A 17,484-nucleotide genomic window follows, 5' to 3' on the forward strand; every position below is an offset into this window, starting at 1 on the left:
TTTTCATTTTATTCAAGTTCATTTTTATTTCAGAACTGTTTAGGCTTTTTAGATTTTTAATTTTTTGGCAAACTCTAATCTGGTCTTCCTGTTTTGAGGCTTGCCAGTGGATTACATCTGTGTTAAATCCTCTGTATTTTCTCTGGTGAAGTTTTCACTGGATTGACACAGATACGCCTCCCTTTCTGAGGGTATTCTTGATCTGGCCAGCTGTTGTAAAAGGTTTTTTTTCTTCACCTGGGAAAGAAGTCTGTCATCTACGGCAGTTGTTCTCTGGGTTCTTTTGGGCTTTTGAGTGCAGGTGTGCAGTCTGTTTTTTTAAAGCTGTACCAAATAGAGATTTTTCAGTGTAATGATAGCTTGCCTCACTAGCAGTGACAGATCTTTGGACTTTATATTGAGAGTTAATAGCATCAGATTCCTAATGCAAATGTAAGACGTGTAATCTGCGGTAGACCTTACAGAGACTTGGCGTGTGAGGGTGCGGAGAAAGATTGGGAAGATATACAGAATGTTAACGGAGCTCTGGGCTCTTGTTTATTGAGTCCATGTCCAGCTTTTGGGCACGAAAGTCAAAACAGCTTAACAGAAACAGACTTGCAGCTTTTGCTCCCTCAAACACAAGTTCTGATCCACCTTCTAAGTCAATCTCTTTCTCTGTCTCTCTCTCTCTCTCTCTCTCTCTCTCTCTCTCTTTCTCTCTCTGTTTCTGGTGATGAGACACAGGTAAGAATCAATAACTGTTTCCTGCTTATTGGCACCACCTCCTCTCCATCCACAACTGATGCTTGACCACACCCTTGCTGCCATGGCCTTGTATATGCTTAGATATACATAATTATTATATCACACCAACCTGGCGAGGGGAGAGCAGTCAATTGTTCAATCTGTTCAATTACATTTGGTCCCTAAAAAAAGAGGTGGTGCTAATTGTCCAATTAGCCAATCTTGTTACGGCAGCAGAAACCAGTCATGAGCTTCAGTTAATGTTCATAAACAACAGAATGGGGAAGAATATGAAACTGATGTTGTTGTTGAGAGAGGTAATAGGGGAGTGCCAGACAATAATTAATTAATAATCAAATGAAATAACCCAAATGAAATTAGATCTAGCTCAGTTTTACATTTTAAATTTTAAGTAATAATTAATATTAATATAATAATATTAATTAGTAATAATAATCAGAAGTGATAAGCAATCTAGTAAGATATTTGATTCTGTAGATTTTTAATAAAATATGAATAGTAGCAATTTGTTCTTCCTTCCTAGAGGGAAGATGAACAGCAAAATGACCAATTGTTTTATTAAAATACACACTCTACCCAACTATCTTTCACAAATTCGATATGGGACATTACACCAGTCATTTAGGGAAGCAAATTGGACTTAGAAAAAAAAATGAATTCCTCATTTAGGAAATGCTTTTTTACTTCTCTCTCTCTCTCTGTCTCTGTGACTATCTCTATTTCTATTTTTTTCTCTCTCATCATGCTGGATGTAATGGTTTTAAAAGCAGCCTGAAGTCTTTTTAGGATCTTAACACACAATTTCCATAATGATGGATGTTGAGCAGTGGGGAATCTCCATTATGAGGGCCACAGAAAGTGTATAACAAACATTAATGTTTGCGAGATCTTGTGAATAATCCATTAATGTTGATGGTAATGATGATGGAGTTTGCCATTAATGTGGGTATTTATGTAGAATTTCCAGTTGATTTCATTTTTCCTTACAGGAATTCTGATATGGAAACATATTTTCCTGCTCATGCTGATAGTTTCCTTATTGATTTTTTCCCATTTCATGCTCTTTCTTTTCACAACGCTTCTTCGACGAATTCCCACCATTTGTCGATTTATTCCTGGTTTAGCCAGTGACATTCATAGCACTCCTTTAACATAGAGATTGGATTCGTAACCACAGCATATCTTACATGTTTCTCTTTTATTTTATATTCATTTCCCCAGTCTTATTCATTCTCGTTTCCTCCTTTTCCAGTCCCTCAGTGCAAAGTCTCTCTTTAAATGATAATCAGAGATAGCTCCATTGAGGGGGATATAGTTAAGAGACTATAGTGGCTTTTGAATCTTCACTGCGAAGCTGGATTAGGTTTAAATTAACTATTGCCTAGTGTCAGTTTCTGATTTGATATACGCTGACGCATGGGGTTATGAGCTTCAAATGATGTCTAGCAGATTATCTACTTTCGGCAAAGCTACAAAGCTACTAGCGGTACCTGTCAACTGCTCTTTCAAGTGTGTGTTATAGTTTTCATTTAGCTGACTAATATCGCTTTCAGTGCAAATACATTTGCTTTTTCCAGCCACACAAAGCTGAGACATTCATAGGATATGTGAAACCGGCAGTTGCGAGTTTCATGGCAGGTTTTGCAGATAGGAAGCCATGTTGTTTTACCATGTCTCATCATATGTGTACTTAATTGTCTATAGGAAGGTTTATGCTTTTATGGAGTTATTGAATCATAAAATGCAGCTAACTTAAATGATTGTTTTCGACTAGTATACTATATTGGAATCTAATTATTATAAGATCATTTGAATATAATATTAAAATGTAGTGTTGTTCATCCTCTAAAATGTAGTTCATCCTCTCATATGCATAATGTGTAAAAAAGAATACCTGCGGCAATGTTTGGGCTTAAGTGGGATAACTCAAATATCATTTTGATTTAAGCATGTGTTACATCAGGATTGCTCTGTACCCTTATTACCAAAATTAAAAGACTGAACATATTACATACATTTAACTAAGCTGAAATATGCCACTGAATATTCTAGGTTTTACTCCAAAAAAGAATGTTTTTTGGATCTGAATATTAGTCCATTTTAACTAGCAAGCAGGAGACTGTCAGCAGCCCTGCTGCTGTAATTTTCCATTAATCTTTGTAATAATGCAGTCTTGACTGGAATAGAGTAGCAGGCAAACAGTAAATTTTTATTTTTATTACAGATATAAGACTACATTTAAAACAAAGAAAGTAAGTGTTTTGAATTTTTTTTTACATACAGTATATACCAATAGCATCTTCCGTAATATTAAAAGCACCTGCTACACTGAGGAAAAAAATGATTTGATCCCCTGCTGATTTTACTGACATAGAAATTATCAGTCTATAATTTTAATTGTAGGTTTATTTGAATAGTGAGAGAAGAATAGCACAGAGAACATTTCTTGTAGTTGGCCACCAGGTTTGCACACATCTCAGGAGGGATTTTATCCTACTCCTCTTTGCAGATCCTCTCCAAGTCATAAAGGTTTCGAGGCTGATGTTTGGCAACTCGAACCTTCAGCTCCCTCCACAGATTTTCTATGGGATTAAGGTCTGGAGATTGGCTAGGCCATTCCAGGGCCTTAATGGGCTTCTTCATGAGCCACTCCTTTGTTGCCTTGGCCATGTGTTTTGGGTCATTGTCATGCTGGAATACCCATCCACAACCCATTTTCAATGCCCTTCACGGCATAGTGTGTTACCAATTGTTTTCTAGGTGACTATGGTCCCAGCTGCCTTGAGATCATTGACAAGATCTTCCGGTGTAGTTCTGGGCTGATTCCTGACTGTTCTCATGATCACTGAAACTCCACGAGGTGAGATCTTTCATGGAGCCCCAGACCGAGGAAGATAGTTATTTTGTGTTTCTTCCATTCGTGAATAATCACACCAAATGTTGTCAACTTCTCACCAAGCTGCTTGGCGATGGTCTTGTAGCCCATTCCAGCCCTGTGTAGGTCTACAATCTTGTCCCTGACATCCTTGGACCACTCTTTGGTCTTGGCCATGGTGGAGAGTTTGGAATCTGATTGATTGATTGCGTCTGTGGACATGTGTCTTTTATACAGGTAACAAGCTGAGATTAGGAACACTCATTTTAAGAGTGCTCCTGTTGTCAGCTTGTTATCTGTATAAAAGACACCTGGGAGCCTTTTCTGAAAAGTGTTTTTCTGTATTTTTTGTTGTTATTCTGTCTCTCACTGTTAAAATAAACCTACCATTAAAGTTATAGATTGATCATTTCTTTGTCAGTGGGCAAACGTATAAAATCAACAGGGGATCAAATATTTTTTTCCCTCACTGTAAATATTGTATAGGTCCCCTTGTGCCGGCAAAACAGATCTGACCGAATGACAAGAACTCTAAAGGTGTACTGTGGTATCGTCCATATCCAGAGTGACTTATCTCATTTTATACAACTGACGGTCCTTGCTCAAGCTTGGTGGACCTAGGATTCAAACTCACAAACTTCCAATCAGCAGTCCAACACCTTAAGCACTAAGCTGCCATGCCCCCTAAGGTCACTGGTGGGATGCTGGTACATGTCAAAGTATCAACCACATGCCAGGACCAAAGGTTTCAAGTCATCCACATAACCAAACCACCCTCTTCCATTGCTCCATGGTTCAATTCTGATGACCACATTATCATTCTAGGTGGACAAGAGTGAGCCAGTCAGTGGCTTCAAAGCAAGTTGTGATATTCTGTGGTTTTTGGTTTCTTAACTTTTTCAGCAGTTTGTATTATGGTACAAATCAGGCCAGATGGGCTAGCCTTGGCTCGCCATGGGCATCAGTGAGCCTTGGGCGCCCATGATTCTGTCACCAGTTCACTGATTGTATTCCTTGGACCCCCTTTAGGCAAGACCTGCCATTTTAGAGATACTCTGACCCAGTCGTCTAGCCCTCACAGTTTGACCCATGTCAAAGTTGGTCAGATCCTTACACATGACCATTTTTTATTATTTCAACCTATCAACTTCAAGGTTGTTCACTTGCTTCCAATTATATTCTACCCCTTGACAGGTGCGAGCATAATGGGAAAATCAGTGTTATTGATGTCACCTGTCAGTGGTTTTAATGTTATGGCTGGTAGGAGTACATACACACTGTAATACGGTATGGTTGTGGATTCTTGAGATATGATTTATTGCTATAGTCTCATAAAATGCAGTATTATTGTTAAGCTTTAATGTAAAGCTCATATCAAAACATGTGCTTATGCTTCCTGCCTGTTTCTCTCTCTCTTGTTTTCTCAGACTCAGCTATAGTGAATGGAGTTTACTGGTCTGAGGCACTTAATAAGGTCTTTGTGGATAACTTTGAGAGAGACCCATCCCTCATATGGCAGTACTTTGGCAGCGCTAAAGGCTTCTTTAGACAGTACCCGGGTGAGTACTATGGGGATTATGGAGGGTTGACTTTGTGGAAGCATTTGGCCAGTCTCCAACTGCTACAACTGTTTTTTAATGTCATCTTTTATTTACAAAAGAAGCAACATGTTACCTTTAGGTTACTAAGATTAAGGTTATGGTTAGGTTTATCTGTATGCATTTAATAGCTGCATTAATAATGTCTCTAGAAGGTCCACACAAGCATAGTAAGGCAAATTTGTGTGTGTTTTTGTGTATGTGTGTGTATAAACGACTGACATTTACAGTGGTAGGGTGTAGCATGAGTGTAATTAGACTGCTAGACCTGTCTCCCTCAAAATAGGCAAATCAGGCAAGCTGGAAGGCCTTAGTCACATTGCTGCAAAACAGAAAAGGAAGCAGTTGTGACAGTTTTTTGAAGGGTAATTAATTTGATGTCTTCACATTCTGTAAAGATATATTTACATACATATGCATCCCTTACAGTGGATGTTGGTTAGGGCTGTGACACATCGTATCATCTGTGATACACCAGTACAATTCCTTCCCATAATTAGAATTCTGCGATACTGATGTGTGCCTTGACACTGATGATATAGATTATAATATATCACAACATGGGCATCTTACACATGGATCGATAACAGCAGATATCCAACCCTAGACGTGGAAGAAGAAGAGATGCCTCCATAATGTGTAGTGGTTCTGCCACAGAAGCTCAGATGCGATCAGATCAAATGTCTGTGATTTGTAGTGTGTCAAAAACCTGTATCAACAAAGAGTGGAAACACATTACATTTGTTCAACCACCAAGCAAAAACTCTTGACATGGATGACATGGCATATGAGAAAATCTAGAAGCTGCGTAAGGAAAAAGTGTCAACATGTAACACAAATCAAATGGCTCTAAAGATCAGATTGTCAGGAACAGCTGGACAGTTCCCTGCCAGGCCAAGAGAGGGCGCTGGCAGGTGAACCTTGGAAGCCTGCTTCTTTGTGTGTCTTTTGTTACGCCCTTCCTATTGTTCCTATCCTGATTGTGTCACCTGTATCCCATTAGCCCTAATGTCTACCCCTATAAATAGGGATCCTTGTGTTTGTGTCCTGGTCCATGATTGTAATCTGTACTGTGGTTTCTGTTGGGGTTTTGTTTGCTAGGTTCCATGTCCAAGCTAAGGTCTAGGTTTTGTTTTTGTTTAGTTAACCACGCCATGTCTAGTGTTACGTTTGTTTCCCTATGTCGCGTCTTAAATGTAATAAAAGCAGTGCTTTGCTGAATCCTGCGCATGGGTCTCATTACACCGTGTGCTGGCGTGCGCACACACACCACGGGCGTCTGGGGTCGAGCCCCGCATAGGGCGGGGGTCCCAGACGTTACAGATGCTGATGTAATTGTAGTTGCCATTTTCATATCGTTATATATATGATTTTTGCTAAAAATACCATGAAATATTGTTAGTTTTAAGTCTATAAAATTTAAAACTTGAATTTAAAGCTGGGATATGTATATATTATGAGGTTTTAATGGCTAAATTTTCAATATTCAGACTGTCAACTTAATTAGTTACATATCTGACTGGATGCCCTATCACAATATTTTACATTGTGATTTATGTCGTGGGCAAATGCACACCAACAGTATGGAATCACATTTTAACAGGAATATTTCACATGAAAATTATATATTATAATGAAATATGGTATAATTAATCACATAATTTATCAAAAGAATCACACTGTCTCTTTGCATTTAAATAGATTGTAAGCAGTCATAAATTACCGGCTAAAGCAAATACTGAATTCTCTGTACTCTACTTACTCTACTCTAAAAGATTTCTGTATTTAGCATCAATCCAAAAATGTTCCTGAAATGTGATCAGGCTTAGCATTCTTCATTATGCTTAACAGTTATAAAGGTTCATTTTCTTTGTATAGGTATAAAGTGGACACCAGATGAACATGGAGTTATAGCATTTGACTGTCGAAATCGAAAATGGTAAGCATAGTTACATCTATTAGATTTATTTTACTCAAAATTACATGCTGCATACAACTACTGATACAACTCAATGTTTTGAGTTTAAGCTTTGTAATAGTAACACACATCTTGCAGCTAACACTGCCTGTTGTCTTGTGTTTTTCTCTTTGTCTGTGTCTCTGTGCGCGTGTGTGTAGGTATATACAAGCAGCTACATCTCCTAAAGATGTGGTAATTCTTGTGGATGTGAGCGGCAGCATGAAAGGTCTCAGGCTGACTATTGCCAAGCAAACAGTCTCTTCCATACTGGATACACTGGGAGATGATGACTTCTTTAATATTATTGCTGTGAGTATTAAAGGTCTGCTGAGCATACATGTACATTTGCACCATTTGGTAGATTCCCTTATCTAGAGTGACTTGCAGAACACATGTACACATGCTTACACAGATACCATTAATCAAAAACTAGTTTTTTTGTATTTTAAGTGCTAGGTAAAGAGGTAGATTCGTGTTCAGTCTTAAAGACCAGCTATTCAGGCACACTGGGGAAGATCTTGATACAGGTCTTCCTTATCTTTAGGATTGTGGGTCAAGTTGAGCTGTACTAGTGGTTGAGAGCGAACTAGGTGAAGAGTGCTCTTTGATAAGTACCTTCAGGTATGTGAGTCTGTTTTTGTAGGCCAGCTTCAAAACTGATCCAGGCAGCTACAGGAATCCAGTGAAGTGAACACAGCAATAGATGGATGTAAGAGAATTAGGGAAGTCCTACAGCTGCATATTGGCCTGCAGAAGAGGACCTGCCAAAAATGTCAGCTGCCACAAGTTATCTAGGGGACTATCATGTGACAGCCATCAACCAGAGAGAATGAAGGCTAGGACATTCTTCCTCAGAGATAAACCAGCTTTCACATCAAACTACCCTTTAATGCTTACATGAGCTCTCAGATGCCTGTGATTGGGGAGTGTATCTGTGACTGACAGGGGAGAAAATAGCACCACACCCCCCCCATTTAGACAGCATGGCCAATTTCACTCTGTTGGACTTGGGATGGATGGCCATGACATCATAGGGATTTCATTATTACAGGTCTTGGACTTACCAAGAGACCTACATTCCTGCATCAAGTTAGCAACATGAGGAGTTCATTGTCAAGAAATATGCATGATCAAGGATTTCTTGATGGATCACAAAATCTTAGCATCCAGGTGCACCTTCAGTGTGTACAATCTTTCTGGGATTTCGGTTCAGGTGATGAGCTGTCAGCCATGATGATAATCCTGCTAGACATGATGAGATACAAGCTGAAACATGCATGTCTGAAGGAGAAAAAGAAAGGACAAGTTTAGTGTCATTGGTGTAGCAGTAGTATGAAAACCAGAATATATATGTAAGTTCAGTAGTACAAAAACTATAAAAATAAATCTAGAACAATGTCTCCATGAGATTTTGGCCCATATTTGGCACAGTGGGAAGCTTTGCTTTGCACTGGGTCCTGGGTTTGATACATAACAGAGGTCTTGCATGTTCTCCTCATGTTTGTGTATGTGTACTGTGTTCTCCAGTTTCCCCCCTGCTGTCAAAATCATCAAAGTACAGTAGGTGTATTGGTTGTTCTAAAAATCCCCATAAATGTGAATGACTGTGTGAATGGTGGTCCATTTGTGGTGACTGATATCTGGCTATCAGAATAGTCACTGCAATGAATATGTGAATGATCATTTTTTCCAGGCCATTATGGATCATAACCAAACAATTGACCTCCTGTGTGAAATTTTAAGAACCTAGACTGTAATGTAATAGTGGTTGTAACTTGGAAAGTGGACCATTTTATCTCGAGAATAGACAATTCTCAAAAGCAGTGGTATCAATAAAACATGAGGTACTATTTAATAATCTGGGTGAAACTGCTTTGAAGAAGAAAATAGCTATGTAGATACCTCATAATCACTTCAAATCACCTCATTTTTCTTGTAAAGACATGATATACCATCAACAATACAATGCAGCCAGATTTTTATTCATTCATCTTCAATAAGTGATTTATCCTGGTCAGGTTCATGGTGGACTTAGAGCTTACTGTTGTAGCCAGGGGTGAAAAAGGAATATACCCTGGATGTGATGCTAGTCCATTACTAGGAATTCTGCACACTGTTCACTCATTCACACCTGTACTCATTTATCAGTTTGGTTTTGATAGTTGGGACTAAACCGGACAACATGAGGAAACCCAGTCGGACATGTGGAAAATGGGGAGGTTTATTATTCTACAGATCGTTTATATTGTGGACTGCTTGCAGGTAGAAACTTTTGTTGAATCTCTTGATAAGTCTTTTAATACTGTACTCAGTCCTTTTTGCTTTGTTGCAGCTTATAAAGAGCTTTTGGGAATGTAGGTTATCTTGCTATCTGATCTGTGCCTCCTGCATTGCACCATGGCACACACCCCATCAGCCAAGACACTCTCATTAGCATTCTGGTAAATATGCTGAATGTCATTTTACTATCAGGAAGTGAATGTTTTGGCTGGACATGGGAATATTTTACTAGGAACACCTCAATTTCTCATTGATTTTGGATCAGTTCATGATGGCACATGCTATCAAGTTGCAATGGTATAATTTGTCCCAGAAAAATACATTTGCTTCAAGGACTACCTCCAGCCTCCACACCCTCCACACCTGTTCTTCACTGCAATCAGAAAGGACTGTTAAAGTGCCCTTGAAATGGCTCTTAGCTATGATTTGATTCTGTATGCTGACGTATTTCCTTCCGAAACAGGAAATCAGAGTAATTTTCTTTTTAAATTGCTGAGCAGTCAATAGTTTTCAAGCTATAACCTTCCTCTGCTAATTCTTGACTAACCTGAATTACCGAGGGAGAAGCCCTGACTGTATAAAAGTTGGTTGCCTGACATAAATGCAACCGCAAAAAAATTGTTCCTTTTCCAAGCAAAATTGCATCAAGAGATAAAAAAAAGTATGCAGGATGTGAACTAGTCAAAAAACATATCACAGAATCTTATTTGCTAACATGCTGTGACTTAAGGGAAGTAAGGGTGGGTAAATGGTTCTAAAGAGCATTTAACTGGATAATCCCAAAGACTTATGATCAGAAATATTGTATAGGTAGCTATTCAGGAACTAAGTGAGTTGTTCTTTATTGATACTTATCTTATTTCTATTTACTACTAAGAGGTTCTAGTTAATTACTCAGTAAGTATGTTGGTAAGAGTTTATCTGGAATTATTGAGTTTTAAGCAGTACTTACTATGTTGTACCCTTTCACAATAACAGATGATTAATCATTGGATGTAAATTCCCAATAGCTAGGCGTTACCATAAATATTGTATTGATGTCCATAGCACTAAGAGGCAGGTACAAAAAGCTGTGAAACACCAATGTATTCAGTAATACTATAAAATGTGCTAGAACATCCCTTCCTTGCAAGTTACACAAATGCACTTGCATGAAATTCTGAGCTGTTGTGCTCCACAGTGTTCGACTGTTCTTAATGTTTCCTGGATGTTGCTATTTTTTTATTTTTTTTTAAATCTTTGGATTAGTTCCACTCTTCTACTGAATTTTGCATCCTTTTTAATTTGGACATTAATTTGGAGCTCTCTTTGGATTTGTGGATTGTGCATTGTGCAATGGCATCTAACTCTAGCACAGGGTTTAACTTTAGCACATGCCTGTGTTTTTATGTTAGGTTCACCTAAAGCCCTGTTTATTGTGGTGCGTGTGAATAACTTTCAAAATGATCTTGTGGTAATTTATATTATATTTTATGAAAAGAAAAAAAAAACAGACTTCAACTGGTAAACCTTTAATGCACTTTAGTCTCTGCACTGAGTGCCAACGCATTGACTGTTTTGACTCTCAGTCCATTACACAGCCTATAATTTATGTTGCCCACACTGTGTGCTTTTGGGCACACACACAGACACACATACATGCAGTATATCTCTGTGTGTGTGTGTTTGCCAGGTGTATATTGTGTATAGATACACATTCTAGATTGTTTTATTTAATTGAAACAGAGACAAAAAAAAATTCCTTATGGCATCCTTGTGAAACTGTTGGAGAGTGTGGGCGACTGCGCTAAAGTAAATGTCATCTCGTACTTTAAATATAAAAGAAAGGTTAGCATGTCATAGATAGACAGATGGAAGATTGTATGAATGGATGAAATCTCAGACTAATTAGACTGTGAACCAAAAAAGAGGAAGAATGTAATAAAGCACATATGTTTATAGATATGCTGTTATAGATAAACCTAAACAGTATGACAGAAAGAAAAACAGAAGCTTTTTTATCCTAATTTATAACCAGATGTAGTTATACCAAGTTATATCCAGTGCCCGATGGATCACATTTAAATTGGTGTAATTGACTTTACTTAAAAACACTTTTAAATATTTTATCCTGCCAAATCTGTGATATTATTAGATCTCATTTTGATAGCATATAATGGATTTTTATATGAAACATATTCACATTTTGTCTCAGACTGATTCCCAATACAGAAAGCTTAAATTAATCTTATTTCTTTAATATTATATCGTATATTTAATTATGTAACAAGAGTTACATTAAACAATTATACCTCAATAATGTCATAAAGATTTCCAAACAAACACTTTATTGTATGTAAATAAATCAGAAGAACCGCTTCTTCAGATTGGCTTGATCCGAACAATAGACATTGTTGTTTGTTGAATACAGGCGAATGTTTTAATAACATAACCACACTTGTCCGAGAGGGCACATCCTGTTCACTTACAACAAGATTACTGTGTTACAGCCTGCACTGCAGAGAAGGACAGCATCGTTTTCTCATTTACTTTGAAGTCTAATTTCTAGTCATGCATAAAATTAACAATATTATCAGAAAAAGTCAGACGGATTAACTGGGGACGGGGTTAAGCTTTCGGAGCTGCTGATGGCGAGTAGAGGAGAAGTGGAAAGCTGGAAGCCATGCAGAAAATGAAGAAAGGACTGATTATTGGGGATGGAGGGAATGAAGAGATTCGAAAGAGTGGTCATATGTTATAGGACCTAGTAGAGGTTGCATTACTATTTTTTATTTTAAAAAAGGATTTTTTTTTCTTAGTTTCTAGTTTCTAGGACTTCTTGTATAGTTGACTTTTTCCATAATCAAAGTGTAAACTGCTTTAAAACATTATTTTTGGCTGAAAAAATATCAGCAAAGACTGGTGATCAGCAAAGACTGAATCAAACCACACGTAAGCCATACACAGGCTATAGTTTATATCATTTAATGAACAAAATAAATACTCAAAATAACATATCAGTGTATCAGAAAACTACTCTGGACAAGCTTGTGGCTCTATGCTGCATGGAAGTGTGTGTCCATCAACAAAGCCCTCCTTATAGCCAGTTCCTCCAAGCTTTTGGGACTGTAGACACAAAGCAAGCAAATTTCACAATCTTCAGAGGAGCTTGAAAAGTTACCACAGATTTCCTATAGATATGGGCCGTCATGAAGTGTGACACACAAAACACATTCATACTTGTCATTACATATGTGCTTGGAGTTTAAAAGAAGAATTCTGTGCTAGCAATTTCACCAGCTGAAGTAGTTTCCCACAAAAAAATCTGCAAGAATCTGCAAAAATCACGTAAAAAGAATCACTGTGAAATCCTGGAGGGACTGTACAGCCCAGTGAGACTCAATCCAGTATTCCTTGGATGGCAGATGTAATGAAATGAGTCAGTCTCTGTCAGCTTGCCTGCACCACTCTCAACTAGCTGATTGGGGTTGGATAGTGAGGTGCAACCTGCAGTACAGAATACACTCTTTCACACGGTGCTGGTCATGATGGAATTGACTGGGGTTTTATTTTAGTTTTATTTAGCTTTACAGGATAATACAAATGAAATGGGAGCTGACAGAATTGGTCAGAATGTCTTTGCCAGCATCCTAGAGTAGGATTGAAAAAAACCTCTCCACTTCAGACAAAGTGAAAAGAAAAAATATCCAAGCTTAGACTTACACAATGAGGAGCTGGCTGTAGTATTGGCGTCCTCAATACAGTAGCCTTTATTCTTTAAGAGTTTGTTTCTTATTGTCCACCAGTGCTGGACAAATTCATGGCTCCCTACAGCGGTGACTACTGAATATGTGTTTGAGTGGGTGGTGAACATGTTTCCTATAGCAGTTATTGCTTCTTTTTGTGCAATTTAACAACTTTTTTTTCTTTTAATAATCCTCTGGGAGTTAGGTTGAAAAGTTACCCCTTATGCACTTACACACACACATGCATATGAGTAATATTTGGCTTCAAATGAGTTTTCTTCCATTGTTGTGTGCAGTACAACGAGGAACTGCGTTATGTGGAACCGTGTTTGAATGGAACTCTGGTACAAGCGGACATCACCAACAAAGATGTAAGTATTTATATGCCTGTATGTTTGTGTGTGTGTTTTTCTTTCTAACGTTTCTTGTAAAGTTTCTTTCTAATGTGAGATGTTTGAGGACAAGGTTGCTACATAACACCTGAGTCATGTTATTTCTTGTGTTTCTGTGATCTCTGCCTTACCCTGTGCAATGACCTGAGCCTGTGGGTGTTGCTATGGGAGAGTAAAAGTAAATACTTCCACTGCCTTCACAGTAGTGAGAGAGAAAGAAACAATGTTTTTTGAATCATCTGAATGAACTCTGTTCTATACAAATTAGGTATAATGCATTAAAGTGAGTGAAACAATTGGTTTAAATGAATTCTTCAACCACTATACTAGTAACAATGGTTCTATAAACACTGGATAGTCTAATCTGTTATATATGCTTACCATGTATGTATATGATACACACTCCTCAGCTGAGAGTTTAAAATGAAATTTTATGATGCTATCAAGGTTCTCGTTCCTATCTGCTATGTACATCAGTATCAGTGAAATAGCTCTGTGCAATCACTTGCTGCAAGTCGAGTTGTCTTGTACAATAAGGTCTGATAGTGGCCTGCCTTCTACTTTCTGTGTCTCTCTTCTCTGACTCTCTCTCTCACCCAGACATGCGCACACACACACATAGGTAATAGGATTGATGGAGTCGAGTCAGACAGTGGAAGTTATTACCTTGATTACTCTTGACAACACACATCAGAGGATGAGAAAGGTGGGGGAGTGCAGAAGAACAGAATGTGACAGCAAGGTGGACAGATTGAGGGAAAAATGGACTGAAATCTGAAACCTCTTTCCCTGTTCCTTTTTTTGACCACTCAAGCTAAATGATTCTGTTTTCACTAGCAAAGCTCTGTCTTTGTCTTTTGAATTTAGTTATCAATCTTTTATAGAAGGATCCCTGGTTTGACACTGAGTGTCATTTGCCTCCCTGTGTTTGTGTGGGTTTTCCTCTGGGTTCTCCAGTTTTCTTCCACATCACAAAACATTTCAGCAGGCTCATCTAAAGTGTCCCTAGCTGTCAGTGTAAGGACTGGACTGACATTCCTCCCGATATTCCTGCCCACTCTTTCCCTGTGCAGAATAAAGCATTTACTAAAGATGAATCAATGAATAAATGGGTGAATGGATGGATGATGAATAAATGAATGAATGGATACATGGTTAGATTTATGAGTGAATGAATGAATGAATGAATGAATGAATGAATGAATGAATGGATAGATGGATGGATAGATTGATGAATGTATGTATGTATATTACCAAAACTTTTAATGACATCCCATTATTAAAGAGAGTTTAGCATGGAGTTTAACGGGAGGCCCACCGTTTGCAGCTATAACGGCTTCAACTCTTCTGGGAAGGCTTTCCACAAAGTTCAGGAGGACCTTGCTTTGTGCACTGGTGCACAGTCATGTTGGAACAGGAAGTCTCTGTAGCTACTGACTCTGCAGAAAGTTGGCGACTTCTGCACACTGTGCGCCTCAGCATGCACTGACCCCGATCTGTAATTTTATGTGGCCTACCACTTTGTGGCTGAGTTACTGTTGTTCCCAATTGCTTACACTTTGTTATAATACCACTAACAGTTGACTGTGGAATATTTAGTTGTAAGAAAAAATCCCAAATGGACTTATTGCACATGTGGCAACCTATAAGGGTACCATGCTTGAATACACTGAGGTCCTGAGAGCAACCCATTCTTTCACAAATGTTTGTAGAAGCAGTCTGCATGGCTAGGTGCTTGAATTTATACACCTGTGGCCATGAAAGTGATTAAAATAGCTGAATTCAATGATTTGGAGGGGTGTCCCAAAACTTTTGCCAATTTAGTGTAGGTATGTATGTATGTTTGTCTGGATGGATGAATGGATGGATGGATGGATGCATAGATGGACGGATGGATGAATTGATGTATGTACTGTATGTATAAATTAATGGATGAATATATGTGTGTATGTATGTATGTATGTATGCATGTATGAATGAATGAATGAAGGCAATCTGAATAAATAAATGGAGAAATAAATGTAGGTTTAGTGTATGAAAAATGGTGAGGAGTCCCAGTTGACATCAGTTTGGGATCAAAATAGCAAAAGGGAGAGATGAGTGGCTTTGAAAGAGAATGGGTAATGTGGGCACAAATGGCAGATGCTTCAGCTGGCTGCCTCAATAGGAACAGTGACTGAAATGACATCTGCATTTATAATTACTGGAAAGAAGTGAGAAAACAGTGTTTCAAAGACCATTATGAGCATGAATTAGTGCAGTATGTGTGAGGGAAAATAGGAGAGCAAATGTCCCTCAAGTCATACAGGACAGGGATGAGGTTCAAAATAACAATAAATCTCAGTAAACAACTTAAAGAGGGATGTAATTACATACAAACCTGTTTTGTGAGTGTTTCCTGAAAGGCTTGGTTTACAGGGATGTAACAAATGAGGTGTAAGCAGTTCTTTCTTTGACTTTACCCAGAGTTTGTCGAAAAGCTGCAGCGAATGTCAAACAATCAATTTACAGTCGAGATTTTAAATTTTATCGGCAATTCAGTTACTTAAACAGCAAAAATAGATTGTGGATGATATAGCTACACTTAAAAAAAGGAATATGTGCTCAGTCAGATATGAGACACTACAATGAATAATTGAATTATGTAGAGTGTGTGTAATTCATTGACCTGACTATTCATGTTATCATAGCTCACAAGGATGTTGGAGCTGAATATTATTAAATGCAATGGTTAATATTGCTGCCAATCAGCTATAGGGTTATTGCTTGTGATTGTATTCCAGTGCTTTGAAAGTACATTATCAAATTATTTTGGCTGTACAACATTTACATTTACATCTTGGGCATTTGGCTGACTCCTTTATCCAGAATGACTTACAGAAATGCTTTGAAGTCTTTATCAATAAACACATCCTGATAATTGTTCACTGCTGTAGGTTACAGACTAATAATACCATCAGTCAAAAGCCCTGTTGTTGAGATCATATAGCTAGAATCTCGCACAAAACCAATGCAACATCTATTAATGCCAGTCTATTCATTCAATGGACAAATTTGTATCCTGTACTGTAAATACACATTTTTCCCCCAGTGTAATAGTATAAAAGCTATGTGTAAATCAAATGTGTAAATCAATTCCACACAAAAATATTTTAACATTAATTTGTCTATTACACAAAGCATGTGAAATTTATTTGTTGGTTCCATCTGAATTTACATTGAACATTGAGCCTCATTTGGTTTTGTATTTATAAAAATGACACACAGTAAACAAATATATTCACTATGTTAGATAAGACAGCTTTCTGTAATTAAAGAATGAAATATTTAGTATTCTGGACATTTCAGTAAACCCACCTTGTTAACAGGAACCTTCCATCAGCAGCTCAATGTTATGTTGCTTTTTTTAATAGAAATTGTCTCTCATCTACATAGCCAGCCTACAACACGTCAGCCAGCCATATGCCAGCCAGCCTACAACACATGTCTTTGGACTTCATAATCAGAATACACGAAGGAAACCCCCAAAGCACATGCACGAGTGGGAATAAAACCCTCAACCCCCAATGTACGAGACCATCATGCCAAACACTAAGCTATTGTGCCCCCTGTATATATAATAATATAGACTTATTAATACACAGACATTTGACTAATTTGAAAAAGGTACTTCTGTTTTGTTGAAAATTGGTGGTTTGTTGTGTGGTTTGGGTCCCATCCAGCCCATTAGAGTGAGAGATCACTGCAAATACATACAACAGCATTCTAAACGATTACTTTTATCTTAAAATGAACCATTTCTCTCAATGCGAGTGGCTTTTTCATCAGAATATCCCAACCAGTTTTTTCTTGAGAATATGACCTGACTGGTTTACTGAGTATAAAAATGAGAACTCATATGGTAAGA

General features: G+C 37.8%; 1 protein-coding gene across 7 annotated transcripts in view; it reads left to right on the forward strand.

Annotated features, from left to right (window-relative positions):
- cacna2d3a (calcium channel, voltage-dependent, alpha 2/delta subunit 3a) overlaps nucleotides 1-17,484 on the forward strand; it is a 199,344-nt gene that overhangs the window by 81,383 nt on the left and 100,477 nt on the right. For all 7 annotated transcript variants that reach the window (XM_058390454.1, XM_058390456.1, XM_058390455.1 and 4 more), the window contains 4 exons: nucleotides 5,050-5,181; nucleotides 7,099-7,159; nucleotides 7,339-7,489; nucleotides 13,482-13,556. In XM_058390454.1, coding sequence (XP_058246437.1) covers nucleotides 5,050-5,181; nucleotides 7,099-7,159; nucleotides 7,339-7,489; nucleotides 13,482-13,556 — 419 coding nt within the window. The remainder of the gene's footprint in view (nucleotides 1-5,049; nucleotides 5,182-7,098; nucleotides 7,160-7,338; nucleotides 7,490-13,481; nucleotides 13,557-17,484) is intronic.

The sequence above is a fragment of the Hemibagrus wyckioides genome, linkage group LG05 (genome assembly GCF_019097595.1).
Source record: "Hemibagrus wyckioides isolate EC202008001 linkage group LG05, SWU_Hwy_1.0, whole genome shotgun sequence".
Classification (NCBI taxonomy): Eukaryota; Metazoa; Chordata; class Actinopteri; order Siluriformes; family Bagridae; genus Hemibagrus; species Hemibagrus wyckioides.